The sequence below is a fragment of the Drechmeria coniospora genome, chromosome 01 (genome assembly GCF_001625195.1).
Source record: "Drechmeria coniospora strain ARSEF 6962 chromosome 01, whole genome shotgun sequence".
Taxonomy (NCBI): domain Eukaryota; kingdom Fungi; phylum Ascomycota; class Sordariomycetes; order Hypocreales; family Ophiocordycipitaceae; genus Drechmeria; species Drechmeria coniospora.
In genome coordinates, this window is record NC_054389.1 from 1,404,433 (window position 1) to 1,427,622 (window position 23,190).

Here is a 23,190-nt window from a genome sequence, read left to right on the forward strand (position 1 = left end):
CAATATTCAATCAAAGTACGGAGAACGGAGTAGTATTGAGTATTGCTCGTATCTGCGCCACCAGGCAAGCAGGCAAGTACATGTACATGTAGGTACTAGACCGCATGTGGGTGAGCCGTCTTGTCATGTCACAAGCCATCTAGCAGCACAGTCGAAACCGCAGCAACAGGCAGGAATTCATTGAGCTTTCTGCTTCCCGGAGTGACTCTTCAGATCGAGAATGAAAAGCGACCAGGGCTCGGCCCCCACCCTGCTACTAGTATGGCACACGCTCTCCGTTGCGCTGTACATGTCCTCACGTACAAGTAGGGATCATGAAGACTGCATTTTCACTTACAAGTACCTGTCGTAGGTAGGTGCAGCTAAGTACTAGGTATACACAGAATGAGGAGAGTGAATTGGACGGACTACTTGTACATCTACATGTACATGCAAGTATAGTAATACCTCCTTTAGTACTCCGTAGTGCATGCCCACCTACATGTACTCAAGTGTACGTATACGGTACGCATGTGCTCCGTACGTGCTGTAGGCGATGGTGAGTACTGATACATCATCCCAGGAGCTGGAACGTCGTCACCAACCCACTTGCCATCCATCTACTTAAGTACGGTACTTACTGTATACTCCGTAGGTGTAGACTATATTAGTGCACCTACGTCACATCAAGCCTCGGCTGTTGTCATCCGCCAGTCACACCGCTCGTCGTTGTCATTCGTCCGTCAGTCACGTCACCCATGGCCCAACACACACAAATGCCCAGCAACTGCTCACGTTGATAGTACTCGTGAAGGTGCCGACTGTTGGGAAATTCAACATTTGCGTCCGAGTCGTTTTCGTGACGCGAAACCGGGCTCGTCATCGGACGCCGGTTCGTATGATGCGATGGTCACCGGTTGCATGTCCCTGCCACCGTGTCATTCACAATCCATTCATACGGTAAGTACGGAGTAGGCAATGCACTGTAATCACTCTACTAGGTAGGTGCTCCGTACTCAAGTACTTATACTTGCTTGGTCGTACTTTATACGTTGTGGGCGAATGCAAGTACGGCTTACTCCGTACTTGCTTGTAGATGCACCCTTACAAGCATATAGTTGAGTACTTGTAGGTACTTGCTTGCAAGCAAGTATGGAGTATTACGGAGTACTCCGTACATGGATGCTGATACATAGGTACTTGCTGCACGCCGAAGCATTTGGCAGTATAATACTTACAGCACTTCAAGCAAGTGTGCATGTACCGCCGTTACTCGTCCAAGTACAAGTACAGTTGAAAACGAATCAAGCTTGCTATGTTGAATCGCAGCAGTGTGGCCAAAAAAAAAACCCCTTTCCTTCTGCAACGATTCAATAGCCGCCTCCCCAATTCACGAGTATGAATGTATCATGGTCCATGAGTATCCTTGCTGACAGCTGTCCAAGGTCGTACAAGATAAGTCACATGCTCGTTGTCTGCTGCCTGTTGTCTTACAGGTAAGTACTTGTGGTTGCTCACTCCCCAACAGAAACCGCGAGTACAGTGCGGAGTACGGAGTACTTAGGACTGTACGGAGTACTTGTGCTGGGCTTACTTAATTACACCTACAAACATGAATGTGCTCGGCCAATCATGCTTTGAACTGATGCCGAGATCACGTGTATCGTCTGGCAACCAATCCCCGCCACGCCTCCCGCTTGCCGACCCGAACCTTCTTCCGGGTTTCTAGAACCCGGGATGATTTTTCCCGGCAAATATCCGTCAATCCGCCACGATTTGTGAATGTGCAAGTACTTACTTCGTATACTTGTGCCAATAGTGCTTCAGTACCAGCGTGCTGTACTGCACTGCAAGTACAGGTAATAGGTGTGCTTCGTACAAGTACTCGTGTCATCCTGTACGTACAGAGGACAGCGTGCATGATATGCGAATCATTCTGCAACAAGCACCCAAAATAAGTAATTTCCCAGTTGGAATTCGTCGCCGCTTGTCGAAGCCTGAGGCTTTGGTAGCAAGACGCTGCCTCTCGGCTCCCACACTGTACCTCGGATGCCGACCACCGGTGCAGAGGATAATAACACACACGCACAAACGCACAAACACAATAACCTGCAGGTGTGGATGACGTTGTTTTCAGCATGCATGTACTCGCATCATTTCCATTATTCCCGTCAAAATCTCTCTCAAGGGTTATTCCAATGCTTCCAAAACGGGTTCATGAACTCAAAACGTCGTATCCACGCTGCCCACGAGCGGAACAATGGTTGTATCATTTGCTTGCACGCTACCCTTACAAGTACGTAGTACATCAATCTTGAAGCGAGCAAACCGTCGCCATGAAATCAATCACAGGCAAAGATAAAACAACAACAAAGAGCATGCTCATGTTTTTGAATCCGTCGTTATCAGTACTGCCGAAACCATCATTGGTGCCGTCGTCGTCATGAAGTCGTCGTCACTGATGCTCTGCTCTCGTATCATCTCCTCGTCGATGCCCATGTGCGCGGCGCCAATTCCTGTCAGTGAGACGGGAAGCGTGCTCTGCCGCAGACAGCTTGCCTCCTTCGACTTCCGTAAGCATTCTACCCGTGGGGGCTCGGCGAAGTGTGTGAGAACCGCACTTGGACCGTGGTTCCCGTTCGTCAAGGTGCTCTCAGCACGGTCGGTCCGGAATGCCGACTCGGCCGGCCCGTTTCCCTTGCCCGTGTCCATGGCCGACACGAGTGCTGGCTTCGCCGAAATCTGCATGGCCGCATGCTCAAGCGCTGTCGGAGAATCTTTCCCATGTTCGCCGTCTTTGCCAACTGCATCATTCGACGGCGGCCCTGCCAGTCGGCGGACGATGGCCGATGTGAGCGTTTCGGTGGTCTTGTCGACATCGAACATCGTCGACGATTCGACCTGTTCAATTTTGTCACCGTTGACCAATCGAGTTGACCTCGGCTCCGTTGCTGCATCAAAGGCAGGCCGTGGCGCGTCGGCCGCTGGACCGGCTTGTGGAATGCCAAGCAGCGTCCTCCCCATGACGCTTTGTTCGCTGGCATGGTTCGGGGCTGGTGTCACGTCGAGCTCGGTGAAACCACGATCCTGTGGCACGGCAGCGGGCTGTGCTCGCGGATCCGCATCGTCTGGAACTGCTGCGTCGCGATTCGTCGGTCCTTCGACCCGGTCCAGAGCGCCTGCATCATCGGCAGTCATGCGTTCCGACAATCGGTCGTCCTGGACAACCCCAAGGGTCCTGCCGGCTGCCGTCGGATTCGGCGCCGTTTCCTCGTACTCGTGTGGTGGCACCTCGCCAGCCATCGTCTCGTCCGCCCCGACGTCCGTGTACGACGGTCTGACGCTCCTGTTTGCAGCCCATGACGTGCCGCCAAAGGGGTCTCGTGACGACTCGCATACATCGTAATCGCTGGGGAGGGGGCTCGGCGGAGAGCGTCCACGGAGCGGGTAGTACTGCTCGTACGGCACGAAACCGGATTCCACAAACGGTCGGCCCGTGTAAGCAAAGTCGGCTTGCGTCTCGACCGTGTCGACAAAGGGCCGCTCATCGGCACGGCCGCCATCGACGAGATATTCGGTCGTCGAATGTCCATCGTCGACCAAAACTGCGTGCCCTTGAGCGCCGGTTCCTCCCTCGTTGACCACCTCCGGTGGGAACATCTGCATCAGGGCCGTCGCCTGCATGCGCTCTCTAGGATCGGAACTAAGGCATATTCGCGTCATGTGCCGGTACCAGTCAGGAATCTTGGTTTCGGGTCCCATAATCAACGGCCTTCCGAGGGCTTCGGGCTCGTCGTCTTCCATGGCAACGCTCCACAGGACCATGCCTAGCTGGTACAGGTCCGACTTGACGCCGATGTACATGGTGATGCCGTGGCCGGCGTCGACCAGCGGCGTCGCTTCGGGGGGTTCCCAGCCAACGGGACAACCCCGTCTGTTGATGTCTATAATCTTGGCGTCGTCGGCGTCGTCGATGACGATGTTGGACAGTGTAAAATCGCCTTGGACGAAGCCGGATTCGTGTATGTCTGCCAGCCCTTGAACGATTTGGCGAGCCCACCGTTCCTTGGTGGCCCAAGAGAGTCCGACGCCCCGTTCCTTGCAGCGTTCGTAAATGACGTCGATGAGGGCGCCTTGCGAGGCGTAGTCTATGAGGAGACCCTTGACCACCTTGTCGTCGTCGTCGACGACGACGCCGCGGAATCGGACAACGTGGCGAGAATAACGCAAGCTGTTGAGGGCGTTCACCTCGTAAAGGAACTCTCCAATCGTGTCGTGGCTGGGAATCTCTTTCTTGATGAGCATGTCGCCCCGCACCTTGACCTTGTACACGAAGCCAGACATGTGCGAGTCAAAGACGATGTCTCGTTCTCGAATCCGCCTGCAACCCAAATGTCGCACCTCGCTCACGTGCGGATACGCGATGATTTCCTGACGAGGGTCAGCAGGGCACCAAGGCTCCCAGTCCTCCTGGCGGAGAGAGGAAATGGCGCGAAGAGTGGTCAACGGCCAAGGTGGTGCGGACAAGGTGTGCTGGAACATGCATCAACGGGAAAAAGGGCAAACTTACGTTGCCATCCTCAACAACGTGCACGTGAAGTCGTCCATCCGTCGTCTCCAGTTTCAGGTTCGTCGCAGTATCGTAGAATTTAATGTCAGGAAGGCTTTCGCGGATCGCTTCGTAGATCTTGGCACTCTTCTCTCTCTGGTATCGAGTGTGGGCGAGGTCCCTCTCGAGCGAGTTGGGCGGGGCATCACGGTAGTCGAGCGAAATGGTGACTCGGCGCCAGACATGTTCCTTCTCACGATACGTGACGAAGAACTTTTCCCTTTTTGAGCGGTCTCGAAAGTGCATGCTGAGATTGAGAATCCATTTATTCTCCAGCTCGTCATTGATGATGGCTTCAAGCTGCGAAGCGGATACGGATTGCGAATCAAGCGCCGCGTCGACGTCAGGTAGCGGGTTCCCGAAATCCTGGTAGCCTTCGGCAGCAGTTCCGGCGTCTTCCGCCCGCACAATCGGCACATTGCCGAACGTTTCGGCCGCGAGAGACGACGGCTCGGCTGGGAAGCGGCCGTTTTGCGAGGCGGCGAGTAGACCTGGCGCGCTGGCACGCGGGTCTAGGTTGGAGGCTCGCTTGTGTCGACTCTGAGAACGCCTGTCGACCGAGGCTGCTCGTCGTTCATCCGCCGAAGGCTTTGTGGGACACAGATGGGCCCGCTGTTCGGACACCTGTCTCCGGAAAGTCTGCGAACGGGGGAGACCGGTGACGACCTTTCGCCCGGGCGGTGCTGCTGTTGGCCGTGACTGCTCCTGGCATTCCAAGGCGTGCTGCGAATCCAGCTTCGTGGCGGTCGCAGGAATGGCAGGGCTTTGCTTCCTGAGAAGCTTACGCCAAAAAGCAGGCCTCCCGGGTGGTGGTGGTGGTGGAGGAGGAGGAGGAGGAGGAGGCTCGGAATCGGAGCCGTCCGATGGAGCCATGCTGGACGGCCGAGCGGCAAGTTCAGGTGAGAAGCGGCGAAACAAGCGATTTTTGATGGATAGCAGGACCCCGGGCAAACGCTGCAGGACAAGAAGCGTCAGGATGAAACAAAGTCGTGACGGATTGACGGATTGACGGATTGACGGATTGACGGATTGACGGATTGACGGATTGACAGATTTCGGGATTGATGGAGTAGCTGGGGGTGCAACTGAACGGATGCAATCGGGACGGCGCTGAAGAGCACGACCACGACAAAGATGATTCACAGCAAGGCTGGTACCGGGCGAGAAAATGAGTCGAGGGTGGAAGTTGCGCAGAAGAAGGCAAGAAATGGAGCAGCAAGTAGAGGCGGACGCTCAAGGAGGTGGGGATGTGGCCATGTACATATAGGGCGGCGGCCACGAAATGACGACGAGGACTCGAGCCAACGCAAGGGGCGTGTCCTCGAAGGCTGGTGGTGTGAGCCTTGAGGTGAGGTCAGGTGAGGCGACGCGAGGCGAGGTGAAGGGAGACGAGGTGAGTTCAGTCAGTGTTGGTGAGGCTGTCGGTCCTGGCTTGCGGTTTGTTTGCTTGGTGCGTCCGATGGCCTGGCGCTCTGCAGGAGCGAGACCGGAGGCATCGAACGGCCGGTACGAATCCCGGTCTCGCGTCGTGGCTCCGGAGATGTCAAGGAACGAGGCGAGGTGCGCGTGCGAGTGCGGATCGGTCACATCAGCCTCAGGTTCGGGAGTGAGCTTCTCCGAACGGCGCGAGGCAGCGAATTGCCAGAGGCTTGGGTGGGAGGATTCGGACGCGATGACGGTTCAGGTCAAGTGAGCGGCGGCAGGAGGGGAGGACAGAGAGTGAAAGGTAGTGACACGCGGGAGAGAGAAGGCATGAAGCACCTTGGCAGGTGGAGGAGATCATGAGAGAGTGGTCGACGAGAGTGGTCGGACTCTGCCTGGGCTGTGCGGTTCGTGAGCCGTGACTGGCTCCAGCCGTCGGCATCTTGACGGTACGTACAGGTACCTCGTACCCCTACATGTGCGATACGCTTGGAATTACGACGGTTGTGCTCCGTAGCGTTAGCGGCAGGCGTTGGCGGCTGTGGCACGTTGCGGTGTGCGGCTACGTCGGACTAGTACCTGGGTGCCAAGTAGGTTAGCGGTACCTTTGGACGAAAGGGCTCGCACGCAAGTATCACTCCGTACACACAAGTACAGTACTCCGTACACACAAGTACAGTACTCCGTACACACAAGTACAGTACTCCGTACACCTGCATGCACGTAAGTACTCCGTACGCTGTAATTATTACTTACTGTACTTGCACCGATGATTACATGCCACCCACAAGGACTCCGTACACTTGCAGGGACGAGGACGAAGTTGGGCATCAAGGTACCTAACAGGTTGCAATGTCTCGGAGTTTGTACCGAGCTACTTGGATTTACTTACCTACGGTACTTGTACCTTATGTGTACCTTACGTGTACTTGCATGCATTGTACCTACCTGAAACAAGACTGTCAAGGCAATTCTTCCCATTTACTCGCGGCAGGAACCAAACCATCCAGTCGTCCGCCTCCGCCCTTCCCGAACGACGTGGCAGGCGAGCACAGGCGGCGGCCTTGCAATGCACATACAGGACAAAAGTGTGCTGCTTGTGAAATACCTCGACAAAATGCTAGCATCACTCGAGAAGCACTCGAACCACATCGATGTCGAACCACATCGATGGGTGACTAAGTAGACTCCGTACAAGTTGAGGAGCCACGGCGGACAGGAGGGAGGATCGAGGCACAACAAGCGATGAAAAGCATTACCCATCGTCAGGGAAGGAGCGTTGCTTCGCATTCAACAGTCGGTGGGTCCGCGGCGTTTCTTGACTATGAAGGCGGCCAATCCACGCGCCGCATCCATCCCACGTACCGCTGGCTGGCCGGCGAAACTGGTCGCTCCTGCGGCCCTCCTGCCGGCACACGAAGCGCAGAACCAAGCGAGGTGCCAATCACACCTCCAGTGGCAGCTTCTTTATTTCGTACCGGCCACGAAGCAAGTACCGTGATGGCAACGTCGGGTAACCACGACGTCTCAGGTATTACCAAGCACGATGAACATGTAAGTACAAGTAGACGGCGCTAATAGATGTACAGGTACATGTACTTAAGACTTGCCAGCTGTGCCGCAGGCACCTACTTAGTATGAGTAGTTGTACAAGTACTCCGTACGTAGTACAGTGCCTCCCAATATACCGGCCTAGCACTGGGAGGCAAGCACCAAGGTTTCATCCTTCTTGAACACTTCGACTTCCGGTACGGAGTAACACGTACATGTACAACTACATCTACTTTCTCAAGGACCTACTTAGTTATCTACATGTACGGAGTACATGTAGTACCAAACCCGTACTCCGTACAGTGTTAATATACTAATAATAATACGTAGCCGCTCATAATACCCGTGGCTTCCTGCCGTCGCCCCTCGCCCCTCGCCCCTCGGATAGAACTGGCGGTCCCAACAAAGCCCCTCAAGTGAAAATTTTCATGCCGATCCCATTCATCCCCCCTGCTGCTCGCTCGCATCTCCTCAGAAGCCCTCAATGCCTTTGTCAAGTTGGCCCGTCCGTCATATGATCATCTCGCGGCAGATGCTATTCGTATCGTCATCACGCGACCATGATCGAAAAGTTGCTTCTCCTATCCGTACCCTTTGCCGTCTCGCAGCGCGGTTCAACTCCTTGACACGTCGTCGCCGTCGTCCGTGTCTTTGTGCGTGTACTCGCACCATGATGACAGGCCGGCAGCCTTCGATCCATGAGGCAAACGAATGGGCACTAGCAGGCATCATCCTCCGACGAGCACGTGTGGAAGCGCAATTGGCCGCGAGCGAACGAGGCTAGGCGCCTAATTCTGTCCGTCTCCCACTGGCACGGACACGAGGATGGCGAGGCAAGCGACAGCAAACTTGACGTCCGACGCCCACCTACCTGCATTCGCCAACATCATCTTGGGAATCAGCCGGCACCTGCCGCATCGACGTCCGTAACAAATAAGAGGGGAATCGGATCGCCGGGGCACGAAGAGCGAATGGGCCAGCACATCAACCCTTCCGTGCGCACCGCTCCTTCGTGCCCGGCAACCTCGCACGCCGGTCACGGCGTGCTGCTGTCCACTCATGCTCCGTCGTTCTGGAGGATGTTCTTGTGCTGAAATCCCATAGGCAGCCGTCCACCCCCCGCCGAACCCTGCATTCGGTCCAGTGATGCCGACGGCGTCGCACGGTGGCCACGGCACTCGCGCACGCTACGCCCTTGCTCCGTACACCTAGATTTAGGCACAGTTGCAGCACAAAAGCGCACCATGGCGGCCGCATGGCTCCGCAGCATGTCCGTACGTGTCGGAAGCTCCAAGAGCGGCCAACTATCCGGCATCATTTCAAGCCTGCAGGGCCACGATTGCCTACAGCCATCGACCGTGAATGATGGGTCATGCCGCGTGAATCCCGAGTCTTGGGTGGCAGGCATCGACTCCATACCATCAGGTTGGGCTCCAACCCAGGGCTCCAACCCAGCGACGCACACCTTGATGCTGGCCGGGGGGTTGCTCATCCTGCATCAGCCGCACTCGCACCCCCGTTGCCTCCCCTCCCTCCCGTGCTGTTGCTCGTCGTACTTTGGCGTGCTCGTACAGTACGTGTGTGGCACTCCAACAACGGTCAAACACGTTTCGGTGTAGGCATGTATATGGAAGTTGCCGAATACAACGTCAACTTGCAGATGGAGCCGTGGAACTCGCTCCGTGCTGCTGTTGATTCCCCAGCCACAGCCGGAGTCCGCTGCCCTCGGCTGGTCCGAACGGGCAACGGGTAGCCAACCATTCAGCGGGGCTCAGCTAGGCTCGTCCCGCATCCCGTGCCCCACCATGCTGAAAAGCCGTTGACCCGTCCCGCACCAACGGGGTGGGCCGGGCGGATCCGACTTTTGGCTTCATTCCGCATGCCCGAGCCAGGACCCAGGCTCATTGGACGGGCGATGTTCATTTGAACTGACCGTCTCAATGTCCAACGTCCGAAGTCGGCGAGCGGGTGCTTGTCGGTACTATCGGCACTGGAGCGCTGCGTGCGAGCTGTCGTCATCGATCGCGGGTGACTGGTGACGATCAGCGACTCGTGGACCCCCCTCTCTGTACACAAACGCTGCTATTCTGTACTATATCTGCACTGCGTCTCCACTATACTCTGTACGACACTCTGTACTGAGCAATCTCTGCACTATACTCTGCACTTTATTCGGTACTATTCGGTGATATTTCTGAACTACCTATTCTCTGCACTATGTTCTGCACCATGCTCCGCCCTACCCTGTACCCTATCTGTACCCTATTTGTACCCTATCTGTGTCCTATCCGTACCCTATCCGTACCCTGTCTGTACCCTGTCTGTACCCTGTCTGTACTACTTATGCTCTGTAGCATACAGCCCTTGTGCTGTACTCTTTGCAATACTCCGTTACCCGCCTAACCGACTTTACAGGCCGGTCCCAAAATGACGGGGCACGGCAACGGCTTCCACATGTCCAAACCGAACGACTGCTCCGTCAGCTGGATGGCCTTGGTGCGTCTGTTCGACATACGTCGCAGAGAACGCGTGAGCGCTGCGTCATGGTGAACTCCAAGGTAGCTGCGAATCATGTCCATTGTGGCGGGTCGATCGTGCATGTCTCTACGGAGTACCCCTATCGTAATCCTCCATGTATGCTCCAACGCTGTCCTGCCCTTCATGCTCGTCCGCACCAGAACAGCAGTATCTACAAGTACAGAATCTACCAAGCGGCCACCAACGGGTCGCAAATGAGAATAGGAGAGGTTTGTTGCCCTTGGTGTTCCGGCCGGCAGCAGCGCGTCTGCTCCGCCTCCCAATGTCCAGAAAATTCAAAACGCCAAATGATGCCGCACTCCGCTGCCTCGGGAATAGGAGGAAGGGGACGTCACAGGTCCGGCAGCGCCGTTCGCATGCAGTCGGTCATTCCATCGTCCCGCCCTCTCTCCAAGCAAAAGCTTCGTCTAATCGTCGTCCTCGGATCGCTCGTGCGCCTCCTTCTTTTGCTGAAGTTTCCACTCGCAAATCTTGCACTTGTTGGCCTGCTCGCGGTCGACGTGCGGGAAGACGAGGTCAAACACCTCGCTGTACCACCCGACGGCGTGGCCCTCGATGCCCTCTTTGATGTTCTGTAACCTCCATCGTCAGCGCCGTTCCTTGGTCCGAGCAGGGAGGGGCGGGGCATGTCGGCTTCGTCAAGTCAGTCACCTACCTGTGGCAGCTCCAGCCAGTCCGACATGTTGTCGGCCGGGAAGATGATGGTCTTGCACCCTGCTCGGCGCGCCGCCACCGTCTTCTCCCTGAGGCCTCCGATCCTCAGCACCTTTCCGGTCAGCGTGAGCTCGCCCGTCATGGCCATGGCGGGGTTGACGGGTGTCTCCAGCGCGAGCGAGAGGAGAGAGGTAGCCATGGTGATTCCCGCCGAGGGGCCGTCCTTGGACACCGCCCCGTCCGGCACGTGCAGGTGCATCTTGGCCTTGTCGAAGAAGTGGTTGTCGGGGAATTGCTTGACCATGAACGACTTGGCGAACGAGTAGGCAATGGTCGTCGACTCCTTCATGACCGACTTGAGATTGCCCGTGATCTCCAAGCTGGGTCGAGTGCTCGGCCGCAACGGTGCCTGCAGGATGGATTCGATGTACATGGCGGCACCGCCCATCTGCGTCCAAGCGAGGCCCATCGACACACCGGGCGGGCTGACGTCGTAGAGACGGTCGGAGGTGAAGACGGGCGGTCCGATGTAGTCCGTCAGGTTGTCCTTGCCAATCTCGACGTGGACGCTGTCGGGAACGTCCAGTGCCTTCCGCGGCTTCTCCGTCGTCTCTGCCTCGCCCATCTCGCTCGCGGCCGAGCCCTTTCCATCGTCGACGGAGCCGCTGGCGGCTTCCTCGGCCTTCTTGTGGCCTTCTTCCACCGCCGCCTTGCCTTCGTCCGTCAAGGCCTCTTCCTCGGGCAGGGCTTCCTCACCCAGATCCTTGACGATTTTGAGGGCCGACTTTCGATAGACCTTTTCTATCTGCTTCTTGAGGTTGCGAACACCCGATTCTCGACAGTACGACTTGATCAGCTCCTCGATCGCCTCGTCCGTGAGGTTCACGTCTGCATTCTTGAGGCCGGCCGCTTCCTTGGCGGCGGGGCCCAGATACGTGTTGGCGATGGCCTTCTTCTCATCCGCGACGTAACCCGACAGGGTGATCAACTCCATGCGATCCAGCAACGGCCTAGGGATGGTGTCCGTCATGTTGGCGGTGCACACGAAGAGCACCTTGGACAGATCCACCGGCACATCCATGTAGTGATCCAGGAACGAGCTGTTCTGTTCCGGGTCGAGAAGCTCCAGCAGGGCCGAGGACGGGTCCCCCTGGTATCCTCGTCCGATCTTGTCGACCTCGTCGATCAGGATGAGCGGGTTTTCCGTCTGACACTTCTTCAACGCTTGGATGATGCGGCCGGGCAGGGCACCAACGTAGGTCCTTCGGTGGCCCTTGATCTCGGCCACGTCGGTCAAGCCACCGACGCTGAAGCGGTAGTACTGTCGATTGAGGGCTCGGGCGATGGACTTGCCGATGCTCGTCTTGCCGACGCCCGGCGGGCCGACGAAGCAGAGTATCTTGCCCTCGACGGTGCCGCGCAGCTTTCCCACGGCGATGAACTCGAGTATGCGGTCCTTGACGTCCTGCAGGCCGTAGTGGTCCTCGTTCAGAACCTTGGTCGCGTGCGGGATGGAAAAGTTCTCGGCGCTCCGCTGGCCCCAAGGAACCTGGGTGAGCCAGTCGAGGTAGTTTCGCGTCACGTTGAACTCGGACGCGGCCGTTTCCAGATGGGCCAGTTTGTTGAGCTCCTCGTCGAAAACCTTGCGGACGGCATCGGGCATGGCCAGCTTGGCCGCCTTCTCCTTGAACTTCTCGACGAGCTTGTCCTTGCCGTCGGATTCCAGACCGAGCTCGCGGCGAATGCCCTTCATCTGCTCCATGAGCCAGTACTCGCGCTGACGTTTGCTTATCTTGTTTTCGACGTCCTTGGTGATCTTGGACTGGAGCTGAGCGTTCATCAGCTCCTTCTTGAGGACGACGAGCGCTTTCTGCATCCGCTCCTCGACGTTCATGCAAGCCAAGACCTCCTGCAGTTCCTTCTGCTCACCCGACGACACGGCGGCGGCAAAATCGGCGAGCTTGCCGGGTTCGGAGGTGACATTGCCGGTGGACTGGCTCATGGAGAAGGTGGATATTTGGTCGCGGAACAGGTTGTTCATGGTGGCAACCTCCTTGAAGACGTTGACGATTTCGTTGGTCACGGCGCGCACCACCGGGCTCTTTGGGTCGTAGGGACTGTCCACCAGGTTTTCCACGTTGACGAGGCTCACGGGATACCGCTTGAGGAACGACGTCGGCTCGTACTTTTCCGCCACCTGGTCGGGCTTCCGCTCGACGGCGCCCTCTTCGAAACTGGCGACGACGTCGCCCTTCCTCTCGTGCTGCGTCTCCTCGGCCGACTTTTGGGGTATCGGCAGCGGCGCCTCGGGCTCCGGCGTTTCGTCCGCCTTCTTGGCGTCGTGACCGCCGGGCGGCACGAGGCTCGAGAGTCGGATTCGGCGATGCGGGTATAGGATGGCGGTCAAGGCGCCTTCCTGGCCGTGTATGGGGAACGCGCTCGTGATTTGGGCAAAGACACCGACGTCGTAGACATCGTCGACGTTCCGGATGACGTCTTGGTCTTCGTTTTCGTCCTTGAACAGGAAGGCTCCAACGTAGGGCTGTCCGCGCTTGATGGACTCGGTGATGGCCGTGGCGACGTCGGGGTCCTTGATGGTGATGGCCTTGTAGAAACCAGGGAAGAGTGGCCGGCGCGCGATGGGGATGGCAAGCACTTGCGGGTACACTTCGGGCACGACGGGTTTCTGGAGGGCCCTCTCCGCCGGCTTACGACCCTTCTTCCCACCGTCGCCGCCGTCGCCTCCCGCCGCCGAGCCGGAGCCGGAGGCGGGCGACGATGCCGAGGCCTTGCCATCCGGAGACTGGGCACCGCCTTCGGTCTTGGCGGCGGCGGGCGAGTCGGCGCCGCAAGCCTCTGGGGCTTCTTTTTTCTTCCGCTCCGAGTTCGCCTTCACCTCCTCCTCGGATAGGGGTTCGGTAGGTAGCTCGACGGCCGAGTCGAAAAAGTTGTCCTTTCCTTTATCATCCTTTTCCTTTCTTAGCCTCGTGCTCGTAGAGAAGACGGCGGAAGCGAATGGCGGGCGAAGGACGGGCAGCCGGCGGGAGCAAACGTGGTGACGGGACGTCTGTGACAACAGCGGCCACGCGGTCGACGTAGGCGCTGGCGGCAGTTTATTCGCTCGGGAAGCGGAGCGTTCCAGTAGACGCCCGGCAACACGGGACCGAGGTATCATGGCGGGAGCGACTGAGGATGGATGACAGCGATGAGAGGGACGTGGGTGGCGGAGGCGGCAACGAGAGGCGGCAACGCGATGGCCGAGGCTCGGCCGAAGCACAGGATGGTGGCGAGCTGGAGAAGGGACCGGCGGAAAATGGTGGTTGAGTTGGAGAGCTTACGATGGCAGAGTTTTGCGTGTCGTCGTATCGCCAATTGGGAGCATCGCCGCTGCGCTGCAGCAGAACGATGGGGAGGTAAGGAGGAGGGGGGGGGGAGGGCAGGCAAGCAGCAAAGCATGAGCTTCGAAGCAAACTTCACGACGACATGCCAGGAAAAAGGCCGACAAGGAGCTTTCAGCGGCAAATCTTCGGAGGAGCGACATTCGTTGCTAAGCTAGTAATACGGAGTGCTGTAAGTACATGTAAGTACCTGTACGGAGTTCGGAGTACAGTAATAAGTACAGCTATACTCCGCACTGTACAACTTCTGTACAGCACTTACAGTACTTAAGTACAGTACTTATATACAGTACTTACGTACTTACTCCGTACTGTAGGCCATGTCACCTAGGAGGCATCATGTGACCCCTGTAACTGCAGGACGGGACGAATGAAAGGCGCATTTCCTTCCCGAATTTCGTCCATACTTTCCTGCAGGAGAATTGCAACTACGGCAAAATTAGTTGAAAAGCTTTGGGATATCGAATTGGACAGTGTTGGTGGTGTAGATGGAAAGCGTTGACTGATGACGTTGGTCTTGTTGCTTATGGAGGATTTGCGTTGGTATAACGCGGCTCTCTTGAATTGCCTGTACTATACGGAGTCCTCCGTCCGTACTGTATGTATGTACTGTAGTACGTCTATTGTCGGTAATGTTCATGGATGGGAGGTACTTGTGTTTACAAAAACAATTGCAGAGCCTACAAGTACCTCGAGTTGCTTTTGCCAAATTGGGCCATGAGACGCCGTGGGATTAGGGTGGCCCAGTCTAAGTGCCTGTTCAAGTAATGTGAAGCACAATACTATACCGACATGTTCTTCTTCGCATGCAGTATTGCTTACAAAGTACGGAGAACGGAGTAATTGTTGGCTCCGTATTATTGCCCATTATCATGTCAACGAGTACATGCACAAGTACGGAGACTCCGCAGACCTAAGGTGTACTGAATAAGCAAGTAGATATAAAGTATCAATGCTTTATATCTACTTATACAGTACACCTACAAATGTAAGAAAAGGACTTGCATGCAATGTACCTCCAGTATGTAATTTCCAGCTAGTGAGGCGTCACGGTGACCCGAAGGTATGAAGGAGCGTTGCAGCCTGACTCATTATCAATGGCGCAAAGCAGGTTTGGCGCTTACGTCCTACACCAGTGGCCAGAACGTGAAAACTGTCTCCTTCCTCTCAAATACTTTCGGTTACATCAAGCCATTGTACGGAGTCCATGAAGTGAATGAATCGTGGGCCGCTTCCCGCTGCAAGGTGCGTGCCTCTTAGTGCCCTATGAGGCCAAGAAGAAAGTGTGTCGATGGAAAATCAACAAGATAAGGGATCTGTCTATGAGAAAGTACCCGGCAGGACAGGCAGGACAGGCAGGCAGACAGGCAGACAGGTAGGCAGGCAGACAGACAGACAGGCAGGCAGGGGTAGAGTTAGGTGTCCCCAGAGGGCCCCTGGGAGATGCAAACGTCTTCATGAATGCAATAGACAACTTTGCGTAGTTGGGGTAGGACTTGGGTTCCTATTCGGCATATTTGTTACTCCATGTAATTGCGTCAAGGTATACTAATAATATTATACGGCACGCATGCGGTCGTCCAGAGCATGGCATAGTCACAATCGCGATGCCGGCACAAGCCCTTTGAAACGCTTTCTTCTTCGTGGAATACTCCATGCTTTGCCAAGAGTCTCGGTAGATGGGTTAGCGAGAGGTCTCTTTGTGATTTTGAAATTTTTGCCTATCCGACCGACCGCATTGGCTGTCGTCTCCTGGATTGGATGTTGCCGCAAACAGTTCTGCTCCGCTGCGGTAGGGTGAGCATCTACTTCAGCATCCTGTCCGCAAGGGCGCGTGTATACGCTACGATGGCGATGGAGAATGTTTCGCTCCACGAGCGCATGAAATCCGCGGCAGTAGACCGTCTGCATGGGTGGGAATGCCATGTATGCTTCCTCACCGACTGCTTCGACCTCGGCCAAGCGGCTCCTGCCGAGGTGCGAAGAAACTCAAGGAACCATGGGCATGCAGGATGCGGCCTCGGGGGAAGGTCCCTTGAAATAATATAAAACTCCTTCTCCCTCTCCGCCTGCTTGCAGTTTTCCTCCTTCTTCCGATGTGGCGGAATGCGAGTCTAGGCTCGTGGCTCTCTAGGCTCATGGCTCTCCCAAATCGGAACCCCGGACGCATGCCGGCCGACGATGACCTTGGCTACTTCCGAGACTTACCGTGGGACACTAGGGAGTCCGTTGAGCTACGACGTCAAGATGTCGCCCAACTTTTTTATGCATTATCGCGCTCCGTTGAGCGTAGCGTCACCTCTCCCACCAGCCGTACCCTGGCACGCCGTTTCTACAACGTGCGGCATCATGTGCTGCATGGCATGGTAGAGCTTCAACATTTTGCTCATCTCATCCGGTGCATCAGAGACAGGAAAAGGTTCGATCTGGATGTCTGGGACGCTGCCATCATCTGCCTTCAAGCCCTCGATGCCATCCCACTTCCCCAGCACAACTCCAGCTGGCCCCGCAAAGGTATGGTGACTGACGGATGTTGCGTCCTTGAACGGAGTGGCCGCTGACGAATCGGTAATTGCCGACGCAGAGAGTCGCGAGGTTGATTCGAGAACCTTTCCCTTCAGCTCCTTGCCTTATGAGCTGAGGCTCACGATCTGGGAGTTGGCCTTTCCGCAACTGTCCGGAGCGCCGCGTGTTCTTGAATTCTACGTCGTCCTAGGCTACAGTGGACTCTGGCTGCCGCGTGCGTCGAACCGGGTGCTGCTCGGAATCTATCCTTCCATTGCCCTGGTGGAGATGACGATGCAGAGCCGGCTCTTGCTCGCCATCAACCAGGAAACACGCGCCTTGGCAACGCGCATTTGGCCGCATACTCTCTGTCCGGGAACGACTGATAACGCTGCCAGCGTTCGGTTCAACAGGTATCTGGACGTTGTCATGCTGCGCGTGGCCGACCATGAGCAGGTTACTGCCTACAACACCGACTTGCCCATCCCCTTGTTTCAGTACCAAGTGTTCAACCTTTCCATCAACCCCTATGAATTCAGGCCCTGCTCGCGCGACAGCGTCACTTCCGAACCGTGGTTGAAATCCTTCACTCACCTGAAAAGGCTCATCTTGTACGATTCCGACGCCATGTGGGAGTCCAGTGGACGCAGTTTGATCGACAGATCGTGGTCGCACCTGAGCCATCGTACCAAGTGCCTCGTCATCATCGCCGACGTGCCCTTGGACTATGGCGAATTCTTTTGCACCCTTGCCCATTGGCCTTCATATCTCACCCTCGGACCGGTTGCTGCACTCCGAGAACTGAAGGGCTCTACGCTGAAGCTGATAGAGCCCCGGGAGAGGCATCGGTTTTTCGACGTCGGCGACCAGTGGGGCGACTACGGACGTGGATCGTGGCCCATGGTTGAAGTCGATCTCAGCGAGAACATCGTGGTGGACGAGAGTTCATTGCCACGCCTCATCCGACGTTGCGTACTACGTCTGCCCGAAAGCAACCGGTACTTGTTCGAATCCTAGACACACGTGTACTGTCCACACACCTATAGCTCAACATTCCCCTGACACAAAGGATGGCACGGCATGCGATGCACCGGTGGAGATGCATTCATCCATGGCGAGAATCAACATGACCGGCTCAGCTGCCTCGATCCATTGTGCAACATACAGTATAGTTAGGTAAAAAAAAAAAAAACCCTAAAACCTTACCAGACCATCGAAACGGCCGCTGCCACCTTGTTTGGCGATGAGGAGCCGTGGTCGCCTTTCTGCCCCGTCATCCGTTTGGTCTTATCCCATGCTGCTTGCAGTCGTCTGAATGGGGGGAAGAATTGTGGTACGATTGGTGTCGTGTGAAGTGTCGTGTGAAGTATCAAGGCTGCCATCACGGTTACTGCACCCCGCCAACTTGGGTGTGCAGTAAAATGCAAGTAAGGCGTACATGCAAGTACAGAGCAATAGTACAGTACGGAGTATTATTCATCATGAGAGAACATTCACGTACAGTGCAAGTCAGTACAGTATACTCCGTAAGCAGGTAAGTACACCTATTATAACACTAGGTGTAAGTAAGTACTTTGTAAAGACGGAGTATGAAGTCTACAGTACGGAGTAAGCCCAGTAAGTATGTACTGTAAGTACTTGTACTTGTACTTAAGCATGGAGAAGTACAAGTAAGAGCCGTACAACTTTGGTAAGAAAAAAGTGCTCCAGACGGCGTGGCGCCCAGTACAGGAGGTGCACAGCTACTGTAGATAAGAAATAACAGTAATACTTTTTTATATCCGTTCTTGTACATGTACTGTAGGTGTAAAGTAGTACATGTAAGTACCGCACAGTTACTCCGTAGGTGAACAGTACTTGTAATACAGTAAGACGCAAGTACGGAGTATGTGGTAATTATCATAAGATACATGTAAGTAAGTAAGTAAGTACAACGTCTTATTCAAGTACAGTATTCAAGCACGGGAACATATCTACTTAATCGACATTACGTACTCCGTACTGTATCTGCAGTACGTACGGAGTAGTTGTACTTGGTAATTGCATACAAGCAAGAAAATGCTGCAAGTACTTACTGTACTTACATACTTACTATAGCACTCTAGCGTCTGCATTCTAGTTATTGCCCCACCCCCGCAGAGAGAGTAGTGGACGTGCCGAAACGCTCAGTGAATGACGCGTTCACCTTTTCCGGAGCATAGGACGGCGTGCTGCTCGTGCATCATGATTGCTCGTCATTACACCTAACTCGTCATACGTGGTGATAGCAGCTGGTCGTGACCCAGATAGAGAGTACATACACCACCCCCGACATTGTATTCATCAACGACCTCTCCACCCGGCACGAACGAACAATGTCCTCGTCGGCAACGTCCAAAGACGACGTCGTGTCCGAGCTCGCCAGTCTCAGCTTGGCCCGAGGCAGAGATCCGAAGAGGGCAGGCGAGCGACTGGCCAAAATGGAGGTGGCCGACTCCTGGGAAGACGAGGACGACGAGGACGACGAGGACAATGAGGACAACGAGGACGACGAAAAGGACGACCGCGACTGCCGCGGCGACGAGAAGAGAGCGACAGCCGGGTCCGGAACGGAAACTCCCACGGCAGGCTCCGAATCAATCCTCCCGAGCGCGCCATCACGGCCGACGGCGGCGTCCGCGTACGACGGCAGCGACGTTCCCGATTGGAACTCGTCCCTCGCCCCCGCGGCGGGAGGACGGAGAGACGACAAGGCGGACAGAAGACCGGAGAAGACGGACGCCGTGGCGAGGCGCATGATCGCCGCCGGCCTCGGCCTGAAAGCACCCAAGCAGACGGAGGAGCAGAGGGCGTACCAACGATCCGTCCGCGAACAGGAAAAGAAGCGGCGCGAGCAGGAGAGGGAGCAGGAGCGGAAGCGGCGCGAGGAGGCGGAAAGAGCCAAGGCGGCCGTTTGGGACGACTGAACAACGATTATATGCAAGCGACGACAGCTAGCTATGGCATGCCTACATGGGATCAAGGCCCGCCTCAAGGGGTCCCGACCATGCAATGACGGATACATCTCCGGCGTCCGAGGGTGCGTGCCTTGTTGCCACGCGACATGGACGGGCGGCTGGACGCAGAGGGGGCATCCTCTAAGCGCCGTAGATCTTCTTGACCGAAGGCCGCTCCATGAGACGTTTGTGCCAAGCGACAAAGTTGGGGTACTTGTTATCCACATCATACTCCTTCCAAACGTCCGAGATGAAGGTCCTGACCAGCTCATCCCAAGGAATAAAGGCCAAGTCGGCGTACGTGCTGCCGGGTAATTCGTCAGGAAGGACGGCAAGCAGAGCGTCGGCGCCTGAACTTACAATTTGTCACCCACGAGATACGTCTTTCCCTTGAGGATGGTGTCGAGGACGCCGAAGACGCGCGCCGTCTGCTCCCCGTACCGCGCCTTCGCACTAGCCACGTCCTCGGGGTGGTAGTGGCGGAACCAGACGGCCTGGCCAAAGTACGGTCCCTACCGACGCTGTCAGCCTCTCGCAAGGGACAAGGCGGCGCCTATGTAGAGGCAAGTGTCGCGGCATACCTGGCCCGACATCTGGAAGTGCAAGTACTGTTTCACCTGCCACTTCTCGTTCGCGTCCGTCACGTTCAACTTGTTGTCCTTGTCGTATTTCTCGACGAGATACTCGAGGATGGCACCCGACTCCCAGAGGATAAAATCATTGTTGTTGGGATCCTTGATGCTGGGCAGGCGGCCGTTCGGGTTGATGGCCAGATAGCTTGCGTCCTTGGGATCCTTTACCGTCAGGGCTTCGTACTTGAGACCAAGCTCTTCGAGCGCGATGAGGACTTTCTTCGGGTTGGGACCCTGCGCTAGTCGTTCACATTCGAATTAGAACTTGCCAGTGAGACAGAAAGACGGCATCGAAGCATGGAAACGCAGGAGGGGGGCCCAGGCGACTCCGGCATACCATGGATCCAAACCGTGAACGGCTTCAGGCCTTGAGACATTGTTGCTGCAGATGACGGTATGGATGGATGGCGCGGACAAGATGGGAAAGTTGCTCGGAACTGCTTCGATTCAACTGATGATGCCACCTTTCGTTATTCCAACTCTTGGTTTGACCCCTCGTAGGCGGGGTAGGCGGGCAGGCTCCCGTCTTTATACCTCAAGGTGCCGTGACAATCGATCCAGGTTGCCATAGTTAAGCTCCACAAAGCAGAGAGAGATGGATTGGAGCGGCTAGCTGAATTGGCTCGAGGAGCTCGACGGGCTAAGCAAGCCGGGTCTTGATTTGACGTTGATTTGTAAAGTTGACATGGACGGCGCCATCGTGGCAGCGCGCGGTAAATGACTAATATCTGTGAGGGGTCGCTGGTGGCTGCGGCGCCGCATCAACTCTCTGCCCAGCCCGGGATAGCGTCGATGCTTTATTCATCCTCACCTCCACCACCCGTTCCGAGACGACCAAATCAGGAGAAGGGTTACCGTGGTCGACTCACCTTACTTTTCGACGTCTGACACGTCAAAAATTGCATAAGCAGGCTCGAGAACCGGAATGAGGACCCGTAAGCAAACGAGCGCCCCAACGCCAGAGAGTGTAGGGAGTACGGAGGAGCAGCTTCGACTCGACCATCGTCGACGGCGCACTGCGGGGGAGGGGAACGCTTCGACCCCTCACACGAGCCGTACCGCCCATCTCGGATGCTGCGGCAACGACGTGAACCAAGTATGGGAACCAGGTCAGCCTCCTCCGACAAGTCCCTCCACCTCGAGCTTAGCTTCATCCACCACGCATGACGGTAGGCTCCTCGTCGCCGCCGGTTCGTACGTACACCTATCCCCCGTCGGAGTTATGGACCGCAGGACAGACATGGCGACGGCTGGGTAGTGAAGCAAAGGGTCGATCAAGACTACATCGTTTCGGCATCGTCGAGCCAGCTAGCAGGCTGGTCCTCGGTACCGCCGCATAAGCCTTGGAGGAGAGGGGGACGAGGTTAAACAATGATGATGCGGGGAGGCGGATTTGGGGTCCTATGCAAGTGCGGCTGCCGCACCCTTCCATCGATTCGGTGGACGACGCGCACACGTACGCCCAACCTCGTGCGTCCGAATTGATAAATCCTCGCGAACCCCCCGGAGAAACCCTTGGTTGGCTGGGCCACGGCGTGGAGGCGGCGCCGCCGTCAACCCGTAACCTGCACTCGCCGCCAGTCACGGTCGACAGAAAGGTCTCCGGCGACCGACATACTGCGCATGGAAAGATTCGGACTTCAACCGACACCCGACACGTTCATGTCGCTTGTTTGGGCGGCACGATGTTCCCATTGTGCAGGAGCACAAGCTCCGGTTCCTTGCCATCGGCGGCATATTTAGGCGCAACGGCATAGCCCGCAAGCCCCCCGTCCTCGGCTTGTTGATTCCACAGCATCTGCTTCACCGTGCCGCCCTTGGAGCAGCAAACGTACGCCATCGGCCACCGGCTCCTCCCGAGCGAATCTCGCACACCTTTCGTCGCCGCCCTCTCGCTCACGAGCATGCCCAAGACGCCATGGCCTCGCCATCCCACGGGAGCCCCCACGAAGGCGCCTTCGAGCTCACGGACATGCTGAGGGCCAACCTTTTGCGCAGCACCGCCTTTGCACTGGACCAGCGTCCTCCACGGCCGTGACAGCGTGGGCAGCGCCCAGGTGCCGATGAGGTCCGTTCCGTGGTCGGATGCGCCGCCTACGCGCCTGAGGGCGAAGCCGTACTTGGACACGGCGGCCGCGACCGTGTATTCGTAGTGGGTGCCAACGTAGACCGTCGACTTTTCGTTCAGCCCGCTACGCTTCGCATGAGCAAGAAAGGTGGCAAGATCTGAATGGTGAGTCGATGGCGAGTCTGGGTATAGGAGAGGCTCCTCGTCTGTGAGCTTAGGCCCTTGATGTCGACGTTGGCCCTCGCTCCGCCATCTCGCTTGGTAGCCGCCGCGCGCCAGAGGAAAACCTGAGCGTATTCGAAACATCACCTGTTGTGTGTATCGGATCTGGCATGGCATTTTTGTGTGCTTTTTGGGTTCCCCAGATGTGACTGCATTTCATTGCTCTGCCATGCCGCCGTCCCTGCTATTTGCTCGTGATAGATGGTAGGTTGAGGTGCGACCAAATGACATACGAGTACGGAGTTTTCCGTAAGTACTTGTGCAGTACGGCGTACGGAGAAAGTACTCCGTACGGTATATATCATTGAGTTGCACTGTACTCCGTAGGTGTACATGCATCAAAGCGGTCATTCCTGTGGCGGGGTATAAGCAACGTCATGGCCGATCCCTTCACTGTTTCCCAGACAGTGCTGGGGATTCGCAGGCAGTGAGCAAACCAAACACCACTACGGAGTACCACTACGGAGTACAGTGCAGTATTCCGTAATCCGTACAGTGCAGTATTCCGTACGGAGTACTCCGTACAGTATAAGGGTTTCCGCTGGGCCCGCTTAAACAGGTGGGACAGTGGGACATTATTGAGCACCCAATTATCCGGAGTTTAACCCCGTTATAAGCACTTTGGCATGACACTGCC

The 23,190-nt window shown here is 56.2% G+C and overlaps 6 protein-coding genes across 6 annotated transcripts; 2 read left to right on the top strand and 4 right to left on the bottom strand.

Moving 5' to 3' along the window:
* Positions 1-2,361: 2,361 nt before the first annotated feature.
* DCS_00381 (serine/threonine protein kinase) lies at positions 2,362-5,461 on the bottom strand (the record flags this gene model as incomplete). The annotated part of the gene is made up of 2 exons (XM_040797720.1): positions 2,362-4,512; positions 4,550-5,461. The coding sequence occupies 2 exons, from the start codon at positions 5,459-5,461 to the stop codon at positions 2,362-2,364; spliced, it is 3,063 nt and encodes a 1,020-aa protein (XP_040658603.1).
* A 5,045-nt stretch (positions 5,462-10,506) lies between these two features.
* On the bottom strand, positions 10,507-13,928 carry DCS_00382 (uncharacterized protein; the record flags this gene model as incomplete). The annotated part of the gene is made up of 2 exons (XM_040797721.1): positions 10,507-10,671; positions 10,755-13,928. The coding sequence occupies 2 exons, from the start codon at positions 13,926-13,928 to the stop codon at positions 10,507-10,509; spliced, it is 3,339 nt and encodes a 1,112-aa protein (XP_040658604.1).
* A 2,361-nt stretch (positions 13,929-16,289) lies between these two features.
* Positions 16,290-17,673, top strand: DCS_00383 (uncharacterized protein; the record flags this gene model as incomplete). The annotated part of the gene is made up of 2 exons (XM_040797722.1): positions 16,290-16,665; positions 16,736-17,673. The coding sequence occupies 2 exons, from the start codon at positions 16,290-16,292 to the stop codon at positions 17,671-17,673; spliced, it is 1,314 nt and encodes a 437-aa protein (XP_040658605.1).
* Positions 17,674-19,010: 1,337 nt separating this feature from the next.
* DCS_00384 (uncharacterized protein) lies at positions 19,011-19,601 on the top strand (the record flags this gene model as incomplete). Its single annotated transcript, XM_040797723.1, has 1 exon — positions 19,011-19,601. The coding sequence occupies one exon, from the start codon at positions 19,011-19,013 to the stop codon at positions 19,599-19,601; it is 591 nt and encodes a 196-aa protein (XP_040658606.1).
* Positions 19,602-19,772: 171 nt separating this feature from the next.
* On the bottom strand, positions 19,773-20,640 carry DCS_00385 (glutathione transferase 1; the record flags this gene model as incomplete). The annotated part of the gene is made up of 4 exons (XM_040797724.1): positions 19,773-19,935; positions 19,992-20,143; positions 20,213-20,502; positions 20,601-20,640. The coding sequence occupies 4 exons, from the start codon at positions 20,638-20,640 to the stop codon at positions 19,773-19,775; spliced, it is 645 nt and encodes a 214-aa protein (XP_040658607.1).
* Positions 20,641-21,923: 1,283 nt separating this feature from the next.
* On the bottom strand, positions 21,924-22,670 carry DCS_00386 (conserved fungal protein; the record flags this gene model as incomplete). Its single annotated transcript, XM_040797725.1, has 1 exon — positions 21,924-22,670. One exon carries the CDS (start codon positions 22,668-22,670, stop codon positions 21,924-21,926), a length of 747 nt encoding a protein of 248 aa, XP_040658608.1.
* Between the last annotated feature and the right edge of the window lie 520 nt (positions 22,671-23,190).